Genomic DNA, 16,218 nt, shown 5'->3' with positions numbered 1-16,218 from the left:
ATTTGTACAATTTCTGGGTATTTTCACCTGCCTTTACATTTACTGCATCTGCTTTAATGTCAATTTGGTATATGAAGTGGAAGATTGATGTTTATAATGACTTAATAGGTCGTTCTTGTTAACACACAGTACATTATATTAGCATACATTACATAATGCGATATCATTAAGTAGTTTAAACAGTTTTTTATGTTTTGTTTTTTACATAAACTAATCTCCCTTCACTTTCCTGAGGATTCATAATAATAATCATTTTGGTTAAACACTAAGCCATGTGGCTGGATTCATAAGGTTTACCTGCACTAAATGAACAGGTTCATAAACACACTACCGCACCTTTAACATTATAGTGCATGTACATGACATAGCATTCATTCATCTATTTCATGAGTAAGTAATAATTTATTTCTACATGTAATACATGAATTAATTCATAATTAATATGCACTAGTTCATTTTGTCTAATGTATGTGGTGGACAAGGTACACAAACCATGTAGCTGAGTTGAAGTAGAGATATCCAAGGTAAAATATTACTCCAGTAAAAGTAGTAGTAAAAGTAAAAATACCTCCACTAAAGTACTAAACTAAATTTACCTTCAAATGTACTTAAGTATGAAAGTAAAAGTATAATGATTTATTATGGCTCTGATGTTTTATTATCATTTCTGTAACAAGACTCTTGATTAATCAACTTTTAATTAATCAATTTTAGGTGAAAAGACTCGTGTCAATAATTTAGCTTAGCTGACTAAGCTAAATTCAGTTATATCTATTAATTAAGATAAACATGTAACATTTAGTGCTGAGCAAATGCTAAACAATAACAGTATTAAGTATATTAATGACATTAAATTCATTATTTTTTTTTAAACAAAGCAACAAACAGCTAAAAATGCTGGATAAGTAGTGGAAATGAATGAGGCTCTATGGGTTGTTTGGAACTATACAGAGCTCCACAACCCGGAAGCTGCACAGAAAATATGTCCCGCCCCCTTTCCAACGGTTCCCTATGGGAGTGTCGCCACTCTGTTCTCTCTACCGCTCTGGCTGAAGCATAGCCTGACTTCAGGAGAGTGAGCTGTGATTGGTTGATATGCACAGTGGGCGGGGCCTAACCCATCTTTACCTCTCCCAGCACAGCGCTGATGGAAGGAACAGACGTTTGGTTCAGGCACACAGAGAGTACCGGTATCACAATATCAATACCAGCATCGATAAAATCTCACGTTTATTTAACACATCCGTCCTGATGATCGCAGGTGATCGTGGAAGGCAATCTGGAGCGATCTGGTCCACGCACATCGCTGTAAAAAGGTAAGATCGGGTTTTATTCCAGTGTATGTACCAGCGGAACTGATCAGGCGTGTTGGATCAGGTTTAATCTGTACTAAATACATAATCACACCTTGATTGGATTTATTACATTGCCGATTGCCTTGCTTTGCCTTTAAAAACCCTGAAATCATGTCTGGATCTTAGATGTGTGTGTTAAATAGCAAACAAAACACCGGTTGTGCACAGTAAATCGTTCTTCTTTGTTATATTAGTGACATAAACAGGCGTGCAGCTGCGCCAGCACTGACAGCACTAATAGGTCTCCACACCACACCTTTAAGCATTGAATCCAACGTGTCAGATGCAATCCAGCGTGATTTCTGATGCAGAGGTGTAACCATACTGTTAATACAAGGGGTAGGACATAATGTTCACAAGGGTGGAGAAACAATAACAAACATTTGCTGAGGGACGCCTCACCTAGAAACTGTTCACTAGGTGTGGACTGGATTCATCACTGATGAATACTTTTCATAATCATCAGGCATTTCACTAATACAGCCTTAGTAATGATCTGGATTTTTGTTTTATTAAATAGAGACAATAAATATGTGGTCTGATCATCAAATTTGAACAATGGACTAATTCATTAATTCATTCATTCATCTTCAGCAGCAGGAGTACACCATTACACACATACAGGCATCACAATCACACACTCACACAGAGGCAGTTTAGAGTCACACAATGAAAGAGCGGGCGACACGGTGGCTCGGTGGGTAGCACTGTCGCCTCACAGCAAGAAGGTCCTGGGTTCGATCCCCAGGTGGGGCGGTCCGGGTCCTCTCTGTGTGGAGTTTGCGTGTTCTCCCCGTGTCTGCGTGGGTTTCCTCCGGGAGCTTCGGTTTCCTCCCACAGTCCAAAGACATGCAAGTGAGGTGAATTGGAGATACTCAATTGTCCAAGACCGCGTTTGATATAAACTTGTGTGAAGTAATGAACCTTGTGTGATGAGTAACAACCGTTCCTGTCATGAATGTAACCAAAAGTGTAAAACATGACGTTAAAACCCTAATAAACAAACAATGAAAGAGCAAAGGTATTGTGGTGATGTGTATAGAACTGAATGAAAATACACAACAAAGAGTCTCTGTAACCAGAGAAAGAATATTTGATACACACTGGATAATTTTGATAACATAAATCGATCATTTTAAAATACATGTAGTTCTCTTGACAAATGTCTATGTACCTTTACGGCATTTAGCAGACGCTGTTATCCAGAGCGACTTACAGAAGTGCTTCCATAGTGAACATTACCTTACTCTAGTTTAAAAAGACAACAGTCCAAGAATACAAATCTGCTGAACCCCTGTTAGAACCAAAAGTGTTTTTTATGTGAGAAATTAAGAGCATTTGTAAGTGCATGTCAGCATGTCAGCTCAAGTGCTTAGTTGGGTTTTTAATCATCTTTTGAAGACAGAGAGAGATTCAGATGTTCGGACAGACAAGAGAAGCTCGTTTCACCACATGGGCGCAAGTACAAGGAAGAGTCTTAATGCTTGTCTTCCTTGAGTTCTGGGTGGAGGATCAAGTCGAGCAAGACTAGTGGCTCTGAGGTTGCATGGTACTGAGCGAGGTTTTATTAGACCTCAAAGGTAGCTTGGGGCTGGTCCATTTTTGGCTTTGTAGACGAGCATCAGTGTTCGCTTATGTAAATATTAGCAACAGTACCCAATATCCTGCATTTTCCTGCAAGTTTGTCATTTTGTGGATTGATGAGCGCTCTATAACAATGCTTTATACTTTCCTACCATTTGTTTTTTTATGATTATTTAAAAAAACACTCAGACGTTTTATAGGGAGCAGGTACCTACAACCCAAACCTCTAAGCTTTTCTTAATGATCAGGAAACCTGACTTTCAGTTGTTAGCCATAAGGGTTTACATACTTAAATAAAATGTGAATAATGTGTTTAGTAAACACAAAAGACCATTACTTGTGTTTTATTCATTCGATATGATGTGAGTAAAATATTAAAGAAGCAAGCTCTCTGACAATACTGAGATGACCTTAGCTTTAAATATCAGTAGTCTGTTCTCTCTGTTCCGTACAGGTTGAAAATGTTTTGTGAACAAGACATATTTGAGTTCACACCTTGTCATTACTGCAGCCTAACGTTCGCCAAGCAGTTGGCTGAGAGGGAGGTGTTATGTTTGTAGAGTGCACTCACTAGTCTGAATTTGCTACAATAAGTCATTACCTAGAATGGCTTAACAAGGCCGTTCCTGTTTCATAGAACCCATGTGAAGGTGAACCCAGTGCTTCCAGGCATGCACACAAAGAACACTTGACTCCAGACGCTGACGTATTCGTGTACCCAGTGACTACTGAATCTGTGCAGGTTAAATAGAAATAGCAATGACCAGCATTAAATGAACTTCCAGGGTCTGCTTTAAATCCTATATCAGGCAAGAAAATGGATATGTGTAAACACATTCCTACTTTTTTAGCTCTGTGAACAAGACAAGTTATTGCTTTGAGGCTTAACACAATCATCATTCATAACATGGTAGTAAGTACAACGATTAATGAGAACTTACTTGATGTATTTTGTGTATAAAAAGTGCTAAATAATTTTTCAATTCAAAGATGGCTTTTCTAATTCTCCAAGACATTCCACTGGACTGCTTTCTACCACTCTAACTAATACTTGGCAATGATCATAGGCTTGTGTGCAACTGCTTGGCCATTGAATCCCAAACCATGACGCTCCTAATGCACTTTTCCACTGGCATGGTGTTGGTGCCAAAATCCCCAAAGGTTCAGTACTTTTCCACCCAAAATCACAGGTTCTCGGCCAAAAAAATTGGCATGGTTGTGGCGCCATAATCTAGCTGTCTGATGAGTGGTGGTCCCAAAAAAAGTTGATTCCCTAGAGTAAGATATGCCCTCAAAAAAAAAAAAAAAAAATCAATCATGTAATCATTGGCTCTCAAACCAGTGTAAAGGTGGGACCGTTCTTCAAAGGTTTGCTAGTTTGTAGGAGCACTTTGGTGGTGGAAAAGAGATCGTAGTAAGCTCTCAAACTGAGGTGAAAGAAAACATTTTTTTACAATTTCTCTCTTATTGGTACCATTCTGTGGGCTGGCATAGCCTACACCTTAAAGCTGTTGTTGCATGTCAACATTTTCAATTTTGAATAACTAAAGTACTAGAAGAGTTGTTTGATGAACTGAATTTTTGGAAACGTCGCATAGAGTGAAAGTGCCACCGTAAAGTCTCTGAGCTTTGCAAAATGACTCATTGTATTGCCAGTGGGTGTGCTCCATTTAGACGTGCTGGTTTACTGTTTTATTTTAGGAAGCTAAATAGGAACCGTGCCTATATGACATAGCTGGCATATGTTATGGACGGATACTGCAGTAAACAGAAGGGTTGTCTAGAGATGACTGAATACTTAATGTTTTGCACCTGTCTGAAAAAGCCGTACCCATTAATAAGTAGAGATGTACAGCGGAATTTGGCTATACAGTGTGTTCACAATAGCAGTGACTTCTTTAATAAAGTCTTTTTTTAAATTAAGCTTATTATCTACAGTAACAGAAAGATTAGCAACCAACATGCAAATTTTTCAAAACAATTTAAAAAAGACACGTGAGAAGATAAAGTCTGCAATCTGGCCATCAGGAAAACAGGAACCATCTACTAATGACCATCTAACAGCAAATTGGGTGAAACAAGGTAATAAATCTCTCCCGATATGAACTTAAGAGTACGCTCAACCTAAGTGCAGCACTTTCAAGGTAACTGCAAATTACATTTTAAAAGCTCTGAGCCTCTGATATGCCAAGATTACTCATGAAATGATTTTAAACCTGGTATTGAACAGCTGACAAGATAATTCTCCATTATGAGAAAAGCACAATTCTTATGTGATGAATCTCGATCACATTCTTTCTTCCTTCAGCATTTTTTTATCCGAGCTGGCATTGAAAAGCAGGTTTCTGACAGAGAGTGGTGCGATCAGTGCAATAAAGACAAAAACCTTGGAATGAGTCAACAGGCTGCACGGGAGGTTTCTTTCTGGCTTAGCTTTTTAATCATAGTAAAGGGAACAAACCCAACACAATATCCATGTCTCTTGTCTAGTAAAGAAGAAAAAACAAGGCTTGCAAAAGCTCTATGGGGCCATAAATCAGCAAAGAGAAGGGCAGAGCTGCTGCAGGAGCATCGTAAAGAACACCAATGTATCCCTGCTTTAGCAGCATCACCTTTCAAAAGTACCTGACTGTGAGAATATAAAAAAAAACTTAATGAGATGCTTAGCTGTGCCAAAATCAAGCAGATACTCAAAATCAACATAGACTAACTAATAACAGTAGAACAGAATGTACCAATATAGAAAACAGAGATAATAGAGAAATGTTTTTGTCCTGCTAGTGCCTCCCTTGTTAACAGACAGTGCTGTTGTTAAGTGAAAATGTTAGTTTAGTAATTAGTTGGAGCCCAAAACACACAGCCCTGACCTTAACCTATTGGCTTCCCTTACATCATAACTAGGGATGTAATGATACACTCTACCCACGATGCAATGCGATTCACGATACTGGGTTCATGATACGATTTTTTCCTGATTTTTTTTTTTTAAACTGAAATTAAAGACAAATTATGACTGTATGATAATAAAAGTTTCCTTTTATTATTTCTCTTTAAAAAATAAAATAAAATACTGTATTTGTGATGATCTTTTATTTATCTAAATAATGAATGCCCTTTTATTTCTGAGGTAGGTACAAACTATGCAAAACAATTTTGAATTAAGCCCAATTTGGCTGAAAAACCCTGAATCTGGCAACCAGGCGTATAGCGCCAGTGACGTCAACCAGGCGAGGTTTATAGCGCCAGTGCCCTCTGCTCTTTAAAGTGAATATCGATTCATTTTACATGTCAAATCGATTTGAATCGTGGAATTTTTTAATCGGTTATTATCTGTCTTGTGGTGCATCGTTACATCCCTGGAGTATAACTAAAAGCAAAGGTGATGTAACAGTGTTCTGATGCAGGCATTCAATTCTTGTTTTTTTATTTACAAAATACAATTAAGTAGATCAGTAAAAACATTGGAAATCTTGTTCACATATATATCAAACAATTACTAATGAATCTCTTTTTTACTAAACAAAAACAAAAACCTTTGTGTGGCTGCCTGTTCTAACGGCACTGTGGGTGGACAAGCCATGTGCTAAGATAACTTATTGTGGAGCTCATTACACCAATAATTACCTTTTAGGTCAACGGAATCCCAAGCAAGAAGGTACACTTTTTGTTAAGGCAAGCCACCATGGGTTACTTCCTGTGGAGACTCCCTTAACACAGATAGCTTTTTCTCTTAGATACAACAGACTTTCTCTTGCTTGGGAACACACACACCCTTCAGTTCCTCACAGATGGCGTGTAAGGACAGGATGTGATAGGCGTCCTGTCTCATTCAACACATCTCAAATAATGAGTACTGGAAGGCTGTCTGGAGTGTGTCTAGCCATGTAAAAACCAATAAAAATGTAGGCCAGAGAGTAGCGCAAGAAGTTATTTACTATCTAAGAGTATTGTAAGGTTAGGACTTATAATTACATGATTTTTTTTTTAAATGCATCATTTCTATATTTGCTAAATGTTTCATATTGTGTTTATTTCTTTTTTATTTCATTTAAATTCAGCAAATAAAATAATTGTGCTTTAAAATGTTCCCTGTAGAGGATTCAAGACAATCACTTAAAACTTAAAGAACATTTGAAACTCTGAATGGCTCTAAATAAATAAAAATAACACACTGTATACCAAATTTGATCATTCTAATAAAGTGACTTAATTATTTTCGTGGTATTATTGTGGTCATTGAAAATCAGGATTTGTTTAAATAACTGCAACACAATTGGTTATGTAATAAATAGAAAGACCTAAACATACCACCCATATTATGTTTAGGTTAAAGTTTAGGGTTAAGGTTAGGGTTAGGGTTAGTCATGAAAATAAAGTAATGAAAATATAATTGCTTGAAAAAAATAATAAACCTGTCATTACTCAAGTCAATGATTAACCAGTTAACCAGTAAATAAGTCATTTTGCGATGAAATTTAATTCCATCAGCTAATGTGTGATTCCATCTGAGAACAAATCCATTTACCGTAACCTCCGTATGTAGTTCGACAGCATGTGACATAAATTATGTAGATATTTTGCATTATGCCCAAGTATTAGGGTAGGCCTCTGCTTATCATTTAATAATAACTACATTAACATTGTCAGGACAGGTTTTAATATGCTTGTTACATATCACTTGGCAAAGTTTGAATCCCTACTTTCTCAAGAAATTAGAAGTTATGGTTAAATGCTTTTGGGCAAATTTTGCATAATCAGCCATTCACATTCACAAGCCAAATGCTTCGTCCCTTCTGTTAACAGTTTCTGAGCGAGTCTGTGCTTGTTCTATTTATCTCCCTATGAGAAACCAGACTTGCCATTTGTGGAAACCAAATGTTGATTTGTTACGTAATGTGTCAAAAAAAAATCTCTGGCAACTTATTGTGCAATGCCGAATTAAACAAGGAGAGGTCAAAGACATGATTTAACAAGGGGAGGTTTGTCTGGCTTGTTCTGCTCTTTTTATTTGCTTTGTTTCCTGCTTCTGTTTAGCCAGTGCTGTGCAAGACTTGTGATCTTAAGTGCTCACAGGAAGCAGGGGCAAGATAATTGTTTACTGCAGGACACAGAGTTACATAAGAAATTGTTTGGCTTAGTAATCAGACTCCTCTGAACTTTGTCACGTTGATATTAATAAAAGGGTGATATTTTGTGTGAAAGAATTGATTCATGCTGCTTGGCTCACAGTGTTGCTTGGCAGCAGTACAAAAGCTTGATAATGAATATGCAGAACGAACAGTAACCAATACAATAAATACAGTGTCCACTCACTGTCCACTCCATTAGACACTCCTACCTAGTTGGTCCACCTTGTAGATGTAAAGTCAGAGACGATCTCTCATCTTTTGCTGCCGTTTGAATTGGTCATCTTCTAGACGTTCATCATTGGTCACAGGACACTGTCCACGGGGCGCTGTTGGCAGGATATTTTTGGTTGGTGGACTATTCTCAGTCCAGAAAGGACAGTGAGGTGTTTAAAAACTCCATCAGCGCTGCTGTGTCTGATCCACTCATACCAGCACAACACACACTAACACACCATCACCATGTCAGTGACACTGCAGCGCTGAGAATGATCCACCACCTAAATAATACCTGCTCTGTGGTGGTCCTGGGAAAATCCTGACCATTAAAGAACAGCATGAAAGGGGGCTAACAAAGCATGCAGAGAAACAGATGGACTACAGTCAGTAATTGTAGAACTACAAAGTGCTCCTATATGATAAGTGAAACCGATAAAATAGGCAATGTGTGTAGAAACAGGGAGGTGGTTTTAATGTTATGGCTGATTGGTGTATATATATATAGAAAGAGAGAGAGGGAGAGAAAGACTAGCTATAGATAGATATCTACAGATAAATAGATATAGATTAATATACCTGGGCATTGCTAATGTTAAACAACATACACTATGCTATGGTATTGTACACTAATATGGAAGTTGGATAGCACTATGTAATATTTTCCTCTATCAGTACCAAAATAATTCAACAATAACCTTAAGATCAATAAATAATATCATGTGCTAAAACAATTTGAAACGTTGTATTCATCATTCAATGGCTACTGGAATCTCACCTCTTTTCCTGTTGTTTTGCCTTTTTATCAAATTCAGATCCATCAGTCAACCTGTAAAAACAGTTCACTCCTGAAACAATGAGCACTTCCCACCCTGCATCTCTACCCTCCATCGACATCCTGGAGGATCTGCAGCTTATTACAGCACAGAACCTGGAGAAGCTGGACATTAACAAGTATTATGAGGTCATAAGGGAGCTGGGCAAAGGCACCTATGGCAAGGTGGACCTGGTTGTTCACAAGATCAGAGGTAAGTACTGAAATATATGCAACCTCATGGGTTCATTTTCATATAGAAAATGTGAAGGCTTGGATTTGGTGGGTTTAGTAATAACCACAGTTTCAGCCAACTGCAGGGGCTCTTGGAACGTACTCCTCATGGATAAGAAAAGTACCACTGTATGCAATGGTCTCATATATATATATATATATATATATAAAAAATATCACAGTTTTAAAAGGACTCCCACGCTTTGCCTGAGGATTAAAATTATCATAGGCCTGGCTGCAGTACTAATGTTTCTACATGGAGAGCAGAAGCAGAAGCTGCCTGGGTCAAAGGCCATGTTTGCTTTTGCTGGGTAGAAGACTTCTTATGATCTTCAGTCTGTAAAGCTCCCTCTGTTCAGTCCCTAGCCTTTTTAATACACCACAGAAGAATGCACCATCTGTTGGCACCCAAACCGATATGAGTATGTCTTACTAGAGTTCAAGTTGAGCATACAATGTTCTTGTTAGGGGTTTGTGACTGAATAACTGTACAGATAGTCCAAAAATGCACATTCCCACTTCTGATATCTACAGACAACTTGCATACTATCAGTAAAGTGCTGGGTTTAGTCCATGAACTAGAATGTTAGCAACGGGGAAGCTTTTGATGAACTCGGAAGTCTGTTCAGACTGATACTTAAGCCAGACTTTTTCTTGCTACCAGCATTGTGCCAACAGTGGTCCCGCAATCTGCCTTTCAGACACATTGATACATCTGCTGTGACAGGTGTCAGACACTGGCTGAGAATCTGAGGGTTGTTCAGAGCCTTTGTTTCGTTCTTTTCTCTGATTGATGGCCGGTCCCCTGATCTATAGCTAATGCATTATGTAACAGAGACAATCCTCCTCCTATTCAAACCTTAGAAATGCGTAGCAGCTGCTTGCAGTGGCCAGTCCTTTTAAATCATGGTCAACCCACAGGACTGAATTCTGGCATTTTATCATGCTAAGAGAAAAGAGGTGTTTAAATGTCACTGGTGATTTATAACTGTCACTAGCTGTCAGGTTGTATTAACAAAAATTGGAGGGCCAGACTATCAGCAACATGCCGCAATTCCCAGAAATGTAATAAACTGAGCCTCCCAACATCTCTGTGTAATAAATGAAGTTGAAGGGTTTACTGGAAGAAATAATCAAGTTCTACAGCACAAAACTAATAAAGCATCAGCTTTAATCTCAGTGTTTTTTGCTAGTAAAGCACTAGCATTTCATCATCTCGAAAAAAACGCTTTTCCCAGTGATATTAAAATCCCTGTAAACATGTATGCTTTATTTAATCAGTTATACAATAGTAATTATACAATAATCATTATACAGTAGTATAATAATTATAAACACTAGTTGTTTTTAAAAGTGTATATAATTATAATAAGTGTATATCAAATGGCGCCATCTTACCATACATGCAAATACAGCTACATTTAAAAAAGCTCTGTTTAGGCCGCTCAGGTGGCGCAGTGGTAAAAACACACGCTGGAACCAGAGCTGGGATCTCGAATACATCACATTGAGTCTCGGTGCTGAGCAGCCACATGAACAACGATTGGCCTGTTGTTCAGATAGGTGTGGGATATTAAAAATCCAGACAGGGACTCTCTGATAACTAACGTGATTACGACCTCTGCTGGCTGATTGATGGCGTCTGCACAAAGACAGGAAAAGATTGCTGTCAGGGTATGTCTCACTGTACACAGTGCTAATCCGCATTGCACTTGTCAAAGTGTAGGTGACAAAATGCATACGGCATGCTGCCCACGTGTGGGAGGGGGTGTGGGTTAGCTTTGTTCTCCTCAATTAGAGCGGGGATCGGCATTGGTGGAGAGGAAGTATGACGCAATCGGGCAATTGGAGGTGCTAAAGGGGAGAAAAATGCATAAACTATGTATATACTGTATATACTTTACTAAACAGATATATATACAGTATATCTGTTTAGTAAAGTAGTCAAACTATCTGGCACAGTGTTGTGCATAAAATATACCTGCTGAGAGTTTAACACTATAACAGAGCAGAAATCTACACTCAAACATCTAGTATTAGCATGAGCCTGTGTGTCATAAATGAGCAATAAATCACTGACCTTGAATTTACATTCCTTTTATTTTCCCAGGCACTAAGATGGCCCTGAAGTTCTTGAGGAAGAAAACCACCAAGCTTCGAAGTTTCCTTAGGGAGTGCAGCATCTCGCTCTACCTCTCGCCCTGCCCATACATCATCAACATGTTCGGCATCTTCTTTGAGACGGACGAGTATTACATCTTTGCCCAGGAATATGCACTGGCTGGAGATCTATTTGATATAATTCCGCCCCAGGTAAGCAAACTAAGCCATTTTGTTGGATGTCCTTTGTTTGAAGCATCTTAACCATTAAATGCAGGTATTAGCACTGTAGAGGGGAACATTTGCTATAAATTCAGGAGTCTCGCATGTGAAATATCATAACATGCTTTTGAATACAGGATTGGCTTCTCTGCTTCACACTTGCAGTTCTGTCCTATTAGTTAAATATGCAGTCTCCGTTAGGGGAGGTTCACAAGGTCATTTTTGCTTAAGGATAACAATTAGCCAAAGTGTGGCTGAGGGGATACTCAGCCTTCTGATTGCTAGCCTAGAGCCCTGACTACTAAGCCACTACTTTTCCTAAAAACACACTTTGCTGTTGCTTTCATTGAGAATCATCACACTGCAAAGCAATCATAGCTGTTAAATCAAGTGAGATCTGTACTAATTATGCTGGGGTAAAATAGGTTGATGCCCTGCCCAGGATATCCCAGTGGAACGGGAGCCACGACCCTGTCCTGGATAAAGCGGTTGATGAAAATGAAATAAAATAAAAGGATATTTTGTAATATCTGGAATTACTAAGGTTGCAAAGGTCTTTTTAAATACAGCTATGACAACACAACCAATTTAATCTGACAAAAGTGACCTTGTTCACAATCTCTCGTGCGTCCAACTTGTGCTGTCTTAGTGTCTTATTTAATCATTACCTTCTAGATGTTTATAGCTGGCCTTTTTGAAAATGTCAGCTCTAAGTTTCAGATTTAATTAGGATTTAATGCTCTGTGGAAACTTGCTCCCGTGATGCAATAACTCTAGATCATTCCAGCTTTTATCATCAGATTTTTTGGTGTGAGGGCTTAAACTGCTTCTTGTGATCTGAAAATTACTGTTGTGTAACCGCATGCGGTCTCAGCTGAGCCATGATACATCTTCTCTTTTCTCTCCTTCTGCGTAGGTGGGGCTCCCGGAGAGCATGGCGAAGCGATGTGTACACCAAGTGGCCTTGGCACTGGATTACTTGCATTCTAGGAAGCTGGTACACCGTGACATTAAGCCTGAGAACGTGCTCATCTTTGATCGGGAGTGCCGTAAGGTAAAGCTGTCGGACTTTGGCATGACGCGACGAGCTGGCTCGCCGGTGAAGCGTGTAAGTGGAACGATCCCATACACGGCACCTGAGCTGTGTGAACTAGGCCATGATGGCTTCTATGTGGACTATAGTACAGACGTTTGGGCTTTCGGAGTGCTACTGTTCTGCATGCTTACGGGCAACTTTCCCTGGGAGAAGGCACTTCCATGTGATGCCTTTTATGAGGAGTTTGCACGCTGGCAGCAACAGCCAAGAAGAAAGACAGGCCCAGTACCCTCGCAGTGGCGCCGCTTTACCAACGAAGCTCTGAGCATGTTTAGGCATCTTCTGGCCATTGAGAAGGAGCAACGCTGTTCTGTCACAAAGGTTCTGGGATTATTGGGGCACTCTTGGATGCTGGACACAGAAAACGGCAATACAGCAACTTCTCCCACTGGCTCAGTGGTCAAGGATAATCTTGCAGATCTAAGTTCATCTTCCTCATCAGAGGATGAGCTGGTGGAGCGTCTGAAGCAGCAGAGCCTGTCACCCGTGTGCACTGTAGGTAAAGCAGGCATTGTCATTGAGCCAGTCGCACCTCGCTACTCCAATGTGTCAGCCAACAGCTCACCCTCCTCCACTGGCAGCTACGAACGCATCTCACGTGACGAAAACGGAAATAATGGTCGTATCCTCGTAACTACGCCCATCGAGATTTGCGTGTAGAAAAATGCCAGGAGACTATACCTTCACTAGACATCTGGAACATGATTTAGGACCTGAACCTGAAGAAGAAACTTCCCTGTACTTCATGCTGAGTGAAAGCAGTGAAAGCATTCTGTAGAGGCGTGATGAGTGTTTCTGAGGGACAGGTCCAACTGAGTCCGATCGCACCAACTGCGTATCTATGAGTTTCAACCATATTAGTCCATTGCATTAATAGAAAGAAGAAACTGGACAAAAAGGAGGAACGTTGGTCATGGTTAAAAACAAACATTTCCTGTGTAAAGCAATATGTTAAATGTTTGCAAAAAAAGAGTTACAGTCCAAGTGGAATAAAGAATAATGAACAATGAGCACTGAACTATGTTTAATGTGTAAACCTTCAAAAACACAGTGGTTATAATGTGATTTTTGGAAGTGGTACACTTTTGTGTTTGAATGTCCTTCAAGTTAATGAGTTGCTTCAAAAAGTAGTTCTCTTTTTTTATCATTTGTTTTGATCTGGTACTCCTGAGATTTGGATATTTATATTTTTTGTAGCAGTATATAGTTAGTACGATCCAGTTGCTGTTATGGTGGGTTGAATTGTAAAAGCGATTTCCTCTGAATTAAAAGTTACCTAGTGTTTGCATATTAATTAGAGCATGTGGAATTCTGTGGAAAAAAAGACTTGATTCTGTAACACACTGATGATTCTGGTTTTGGAAGCATATAACAACAGAAATATTTCGCAGATTTATAGAAGATTAGAACGTACTCTTTTGACTTGTCTCCACTGTACCCATATAAATAGGGATAGTTTAACTGTACCTATTACAAAGTAAACCAAACCATGGTCTATTATCTAAACGCAAACCGTCTAAACTTGTCTAAACTCTGAGAGGAAAAATCGTCCAGTTGGTCAAATGTACACAATGAATCACAAACGGAACGAAAACAGGCCTGTCAAATTAGAACCTGCTGGAAAATGGGTCTGATTGTAAGTAGTAAACATGTATTTTTGTTTTTTTGAAAGTGTTTCAATCAGTCACAGACAATAATCAGTTGAAAAAGCGACTTAAATCCCAAAACTGCCATGACTGCCATACTAGTCTAATTTTGATGGCACTATGTGAAGTGATAAACACCAGGTACTATCACTATCTCAGTTTGAATAATTGGTTTCAATCATCTTCACATTTTTTTCCAGCGCTGTAGCAGGTGAAATGAAACTGTTTAATACAAATGTAAGCCACACTAAAGAACTGCTGCTAGTATTATTTGTAACATAAGGGAACAAAGGCACAAACTGGCACCTAGCGAAAGTTTAGAGATGCACAGAAGCACTGCAGGATTTCCAGCAAAACTCAATCAAACTTATAAATTTAGCACATGTCCATAATTTTATCTGAAATCTGATTAGACCCACAATTCAGTCTGTGCTGTTTACATTGCAAAAAATCAAAAAGACCTTTTCAAGGGTTTTTAAATTCCATAATACTGCCTAATACAAGCACAAAATAAATGAAAGTGGCAAAGCGAATAAAAGGTATAACTAGCTACGTTTTTTACAGTTTACAATGTTTGTTTACTGTTTCGTTGGTGTAGAAACAGCTTTGTGAGGTTTTTTGGATCCAATGCAGCTTAATGTTATGAGTGGTGGACATACAATTCTATTACTTTACCAGCAGATGACACTAGACCAGTGCTTGAGGTGGGGAAAAAAGTGCCGTACTTTATATCTGCCAGTATCAAAACATCAAGTATTACATTCTGAATTAACGTTACGTAAACTAGCATTAACATTACTTGTCTTGTACTAGACTTGTACTAGAATGAGAAGAGGTGAGTGTCACGTAGTGCCCCCTGGGTAATACGGTCTATATAAGGCATTGTGAATTACCCAGAATATGATATAGAGGCGCCCAGGTGGCGCAGCGGGATATTCCGCTAGCACACCAGCATCGAGATTCTGAACTCCTTGGTTCGAAACTCAGTGTTGCCACCGGTTGGCTGGGTGCCATCTGGTGGGCATCATTGGCAGTGCCTGCAGCAGATACTAATTGGCCAACATATCTGCAGGGTGGGGGCCAGACTATGTGTGGGTGGGTGGGTCTTCATACGCTGTGTAAAGACCCTGATGGAAGAGACGCCTGTGCAAAATGCAGGGGCTAGAAGAGGAGGGCTGTACACGTGTCGGAAGAGGCGTGTACAGTGACGCGCTCTCATTGGATGCAATCTGGTATCTCTCAGCAGTGGAAGACAAAATTGAGTGCGCTAAATCGGGAGGAAAATGGGGAGAAGATGCATTAATAAAAAAAAGAATCGATAATGCTTACCGGCGAGTACCGGCCCACTTCAGGCACTTCACTAGACCAATGTCCAGGTTAAGGCAGTTTTAATCTTTGTATTCCAACTGAAGCTTCAGCTATAATCTGCATAGTTTTTGCAGTAGGAACCAAATCCTGCAGTACCTTGATTTTGTGAAAATTTCAGTAATTACAAATACAGAAAACCAAATGCTCTAGTTAATACATTTGCAAAGTAGATGCATGCTACTTTCTCTGTGTTTAGTATTTGTGAAAGCAGACCACTTTTCTTTAATGGGTCTTCTCACAGTGAACAAGGCCTGCGCCCCAATAATGATGTTATCGATGCGCTCACGGTGCAGCCAGACGCCTGTCACTACTCTGAGCACAGAGAATGTTTGGTTCGTACCGAAAATAGGGCTTCGTTCCAGCGCTGAGCATGCCGGTGACTCGGAGGCAGCGATACTAATTCGTTTGACCATGGCTTGAAAAATAGGACACTACGGCGGGTGTCATTTGACTGTTC

The 16,218-nt window shown here is 39.3% G+C and overlaps 1 protein-coding gene across 1 annotated transcript; it reads left to right on the top strand.

The window, feature by feature from the left end:
* Window positions 1-1,278: 1,278 nt before the first annotated feature.
* unm_sa1261 (un-named sa1261) lies at window positions 1,279-13,751 on the top strand. Its single transcript, XM_063018910.1, has 4 exons — window positions 1,279-1,316; window positions 9,097-9,309; window positions 11,440-11,642; window positions 12,568-13,751. Exons 2-4 carry the CDS (start codon window positions 9,138-9,140, stop codon window positions 13,405-13,407), a joined length of 1,215 nt encoding a protein of 404 aa, XP_062874980.1. The 5' UTR covers window positions 1,279-1,316; window positions 9,097-9,137; the 3' UTR covers window positions 13,408-13,751.
* Window positions 13,752-16,218: the final 2,467 nt, after the last annotated feature.

This window comes from Trichomycterus rosablanca, chromosome 22, assembly GCF_030014385.1.
Source record: "Trichomycterus rosablanca isolate fTriRos1 chromosome 22, fTriRos1.hap1, whole genome shotgun sequence".
Classification (NCBI taxonomy): Eukaryota; Metazoa; Chordata; class Actinopteri; order Siluriformes; family Trichomycteridae; genus Trichomycterus; species Trichomycterus rosablanca.
Note: the sequence above shows the minus strand (reverse complement) of the source record. Positions and strands in the feature narration are given on the sequence as shown.

Bases quoted from the DNA above. Each gene is read 5' to 3' on its own strand.
- unm_sa1261 (XM_063018910.1), top strand. From the start codon at position 9,138: ATGAGCACTTCCCACCCTGCATCTCTACCCTCCATCGACATCCTGGAG. The intron at 9,310-11,439 runs GTAAGTACTGAA...TTATTTTCCCAG, and splicing joins GGTTGTTCACAAGATCAGAG to GCACTAAGATGGCCCTGAAG. The intron at 11,643-12,567 runs GTAAGCAAACTA...CCTTCTGCGTAG, and splicing joins TTGATATAATTCCGCCCCAG to GTGGGGCTCCCGGAGAGCAT.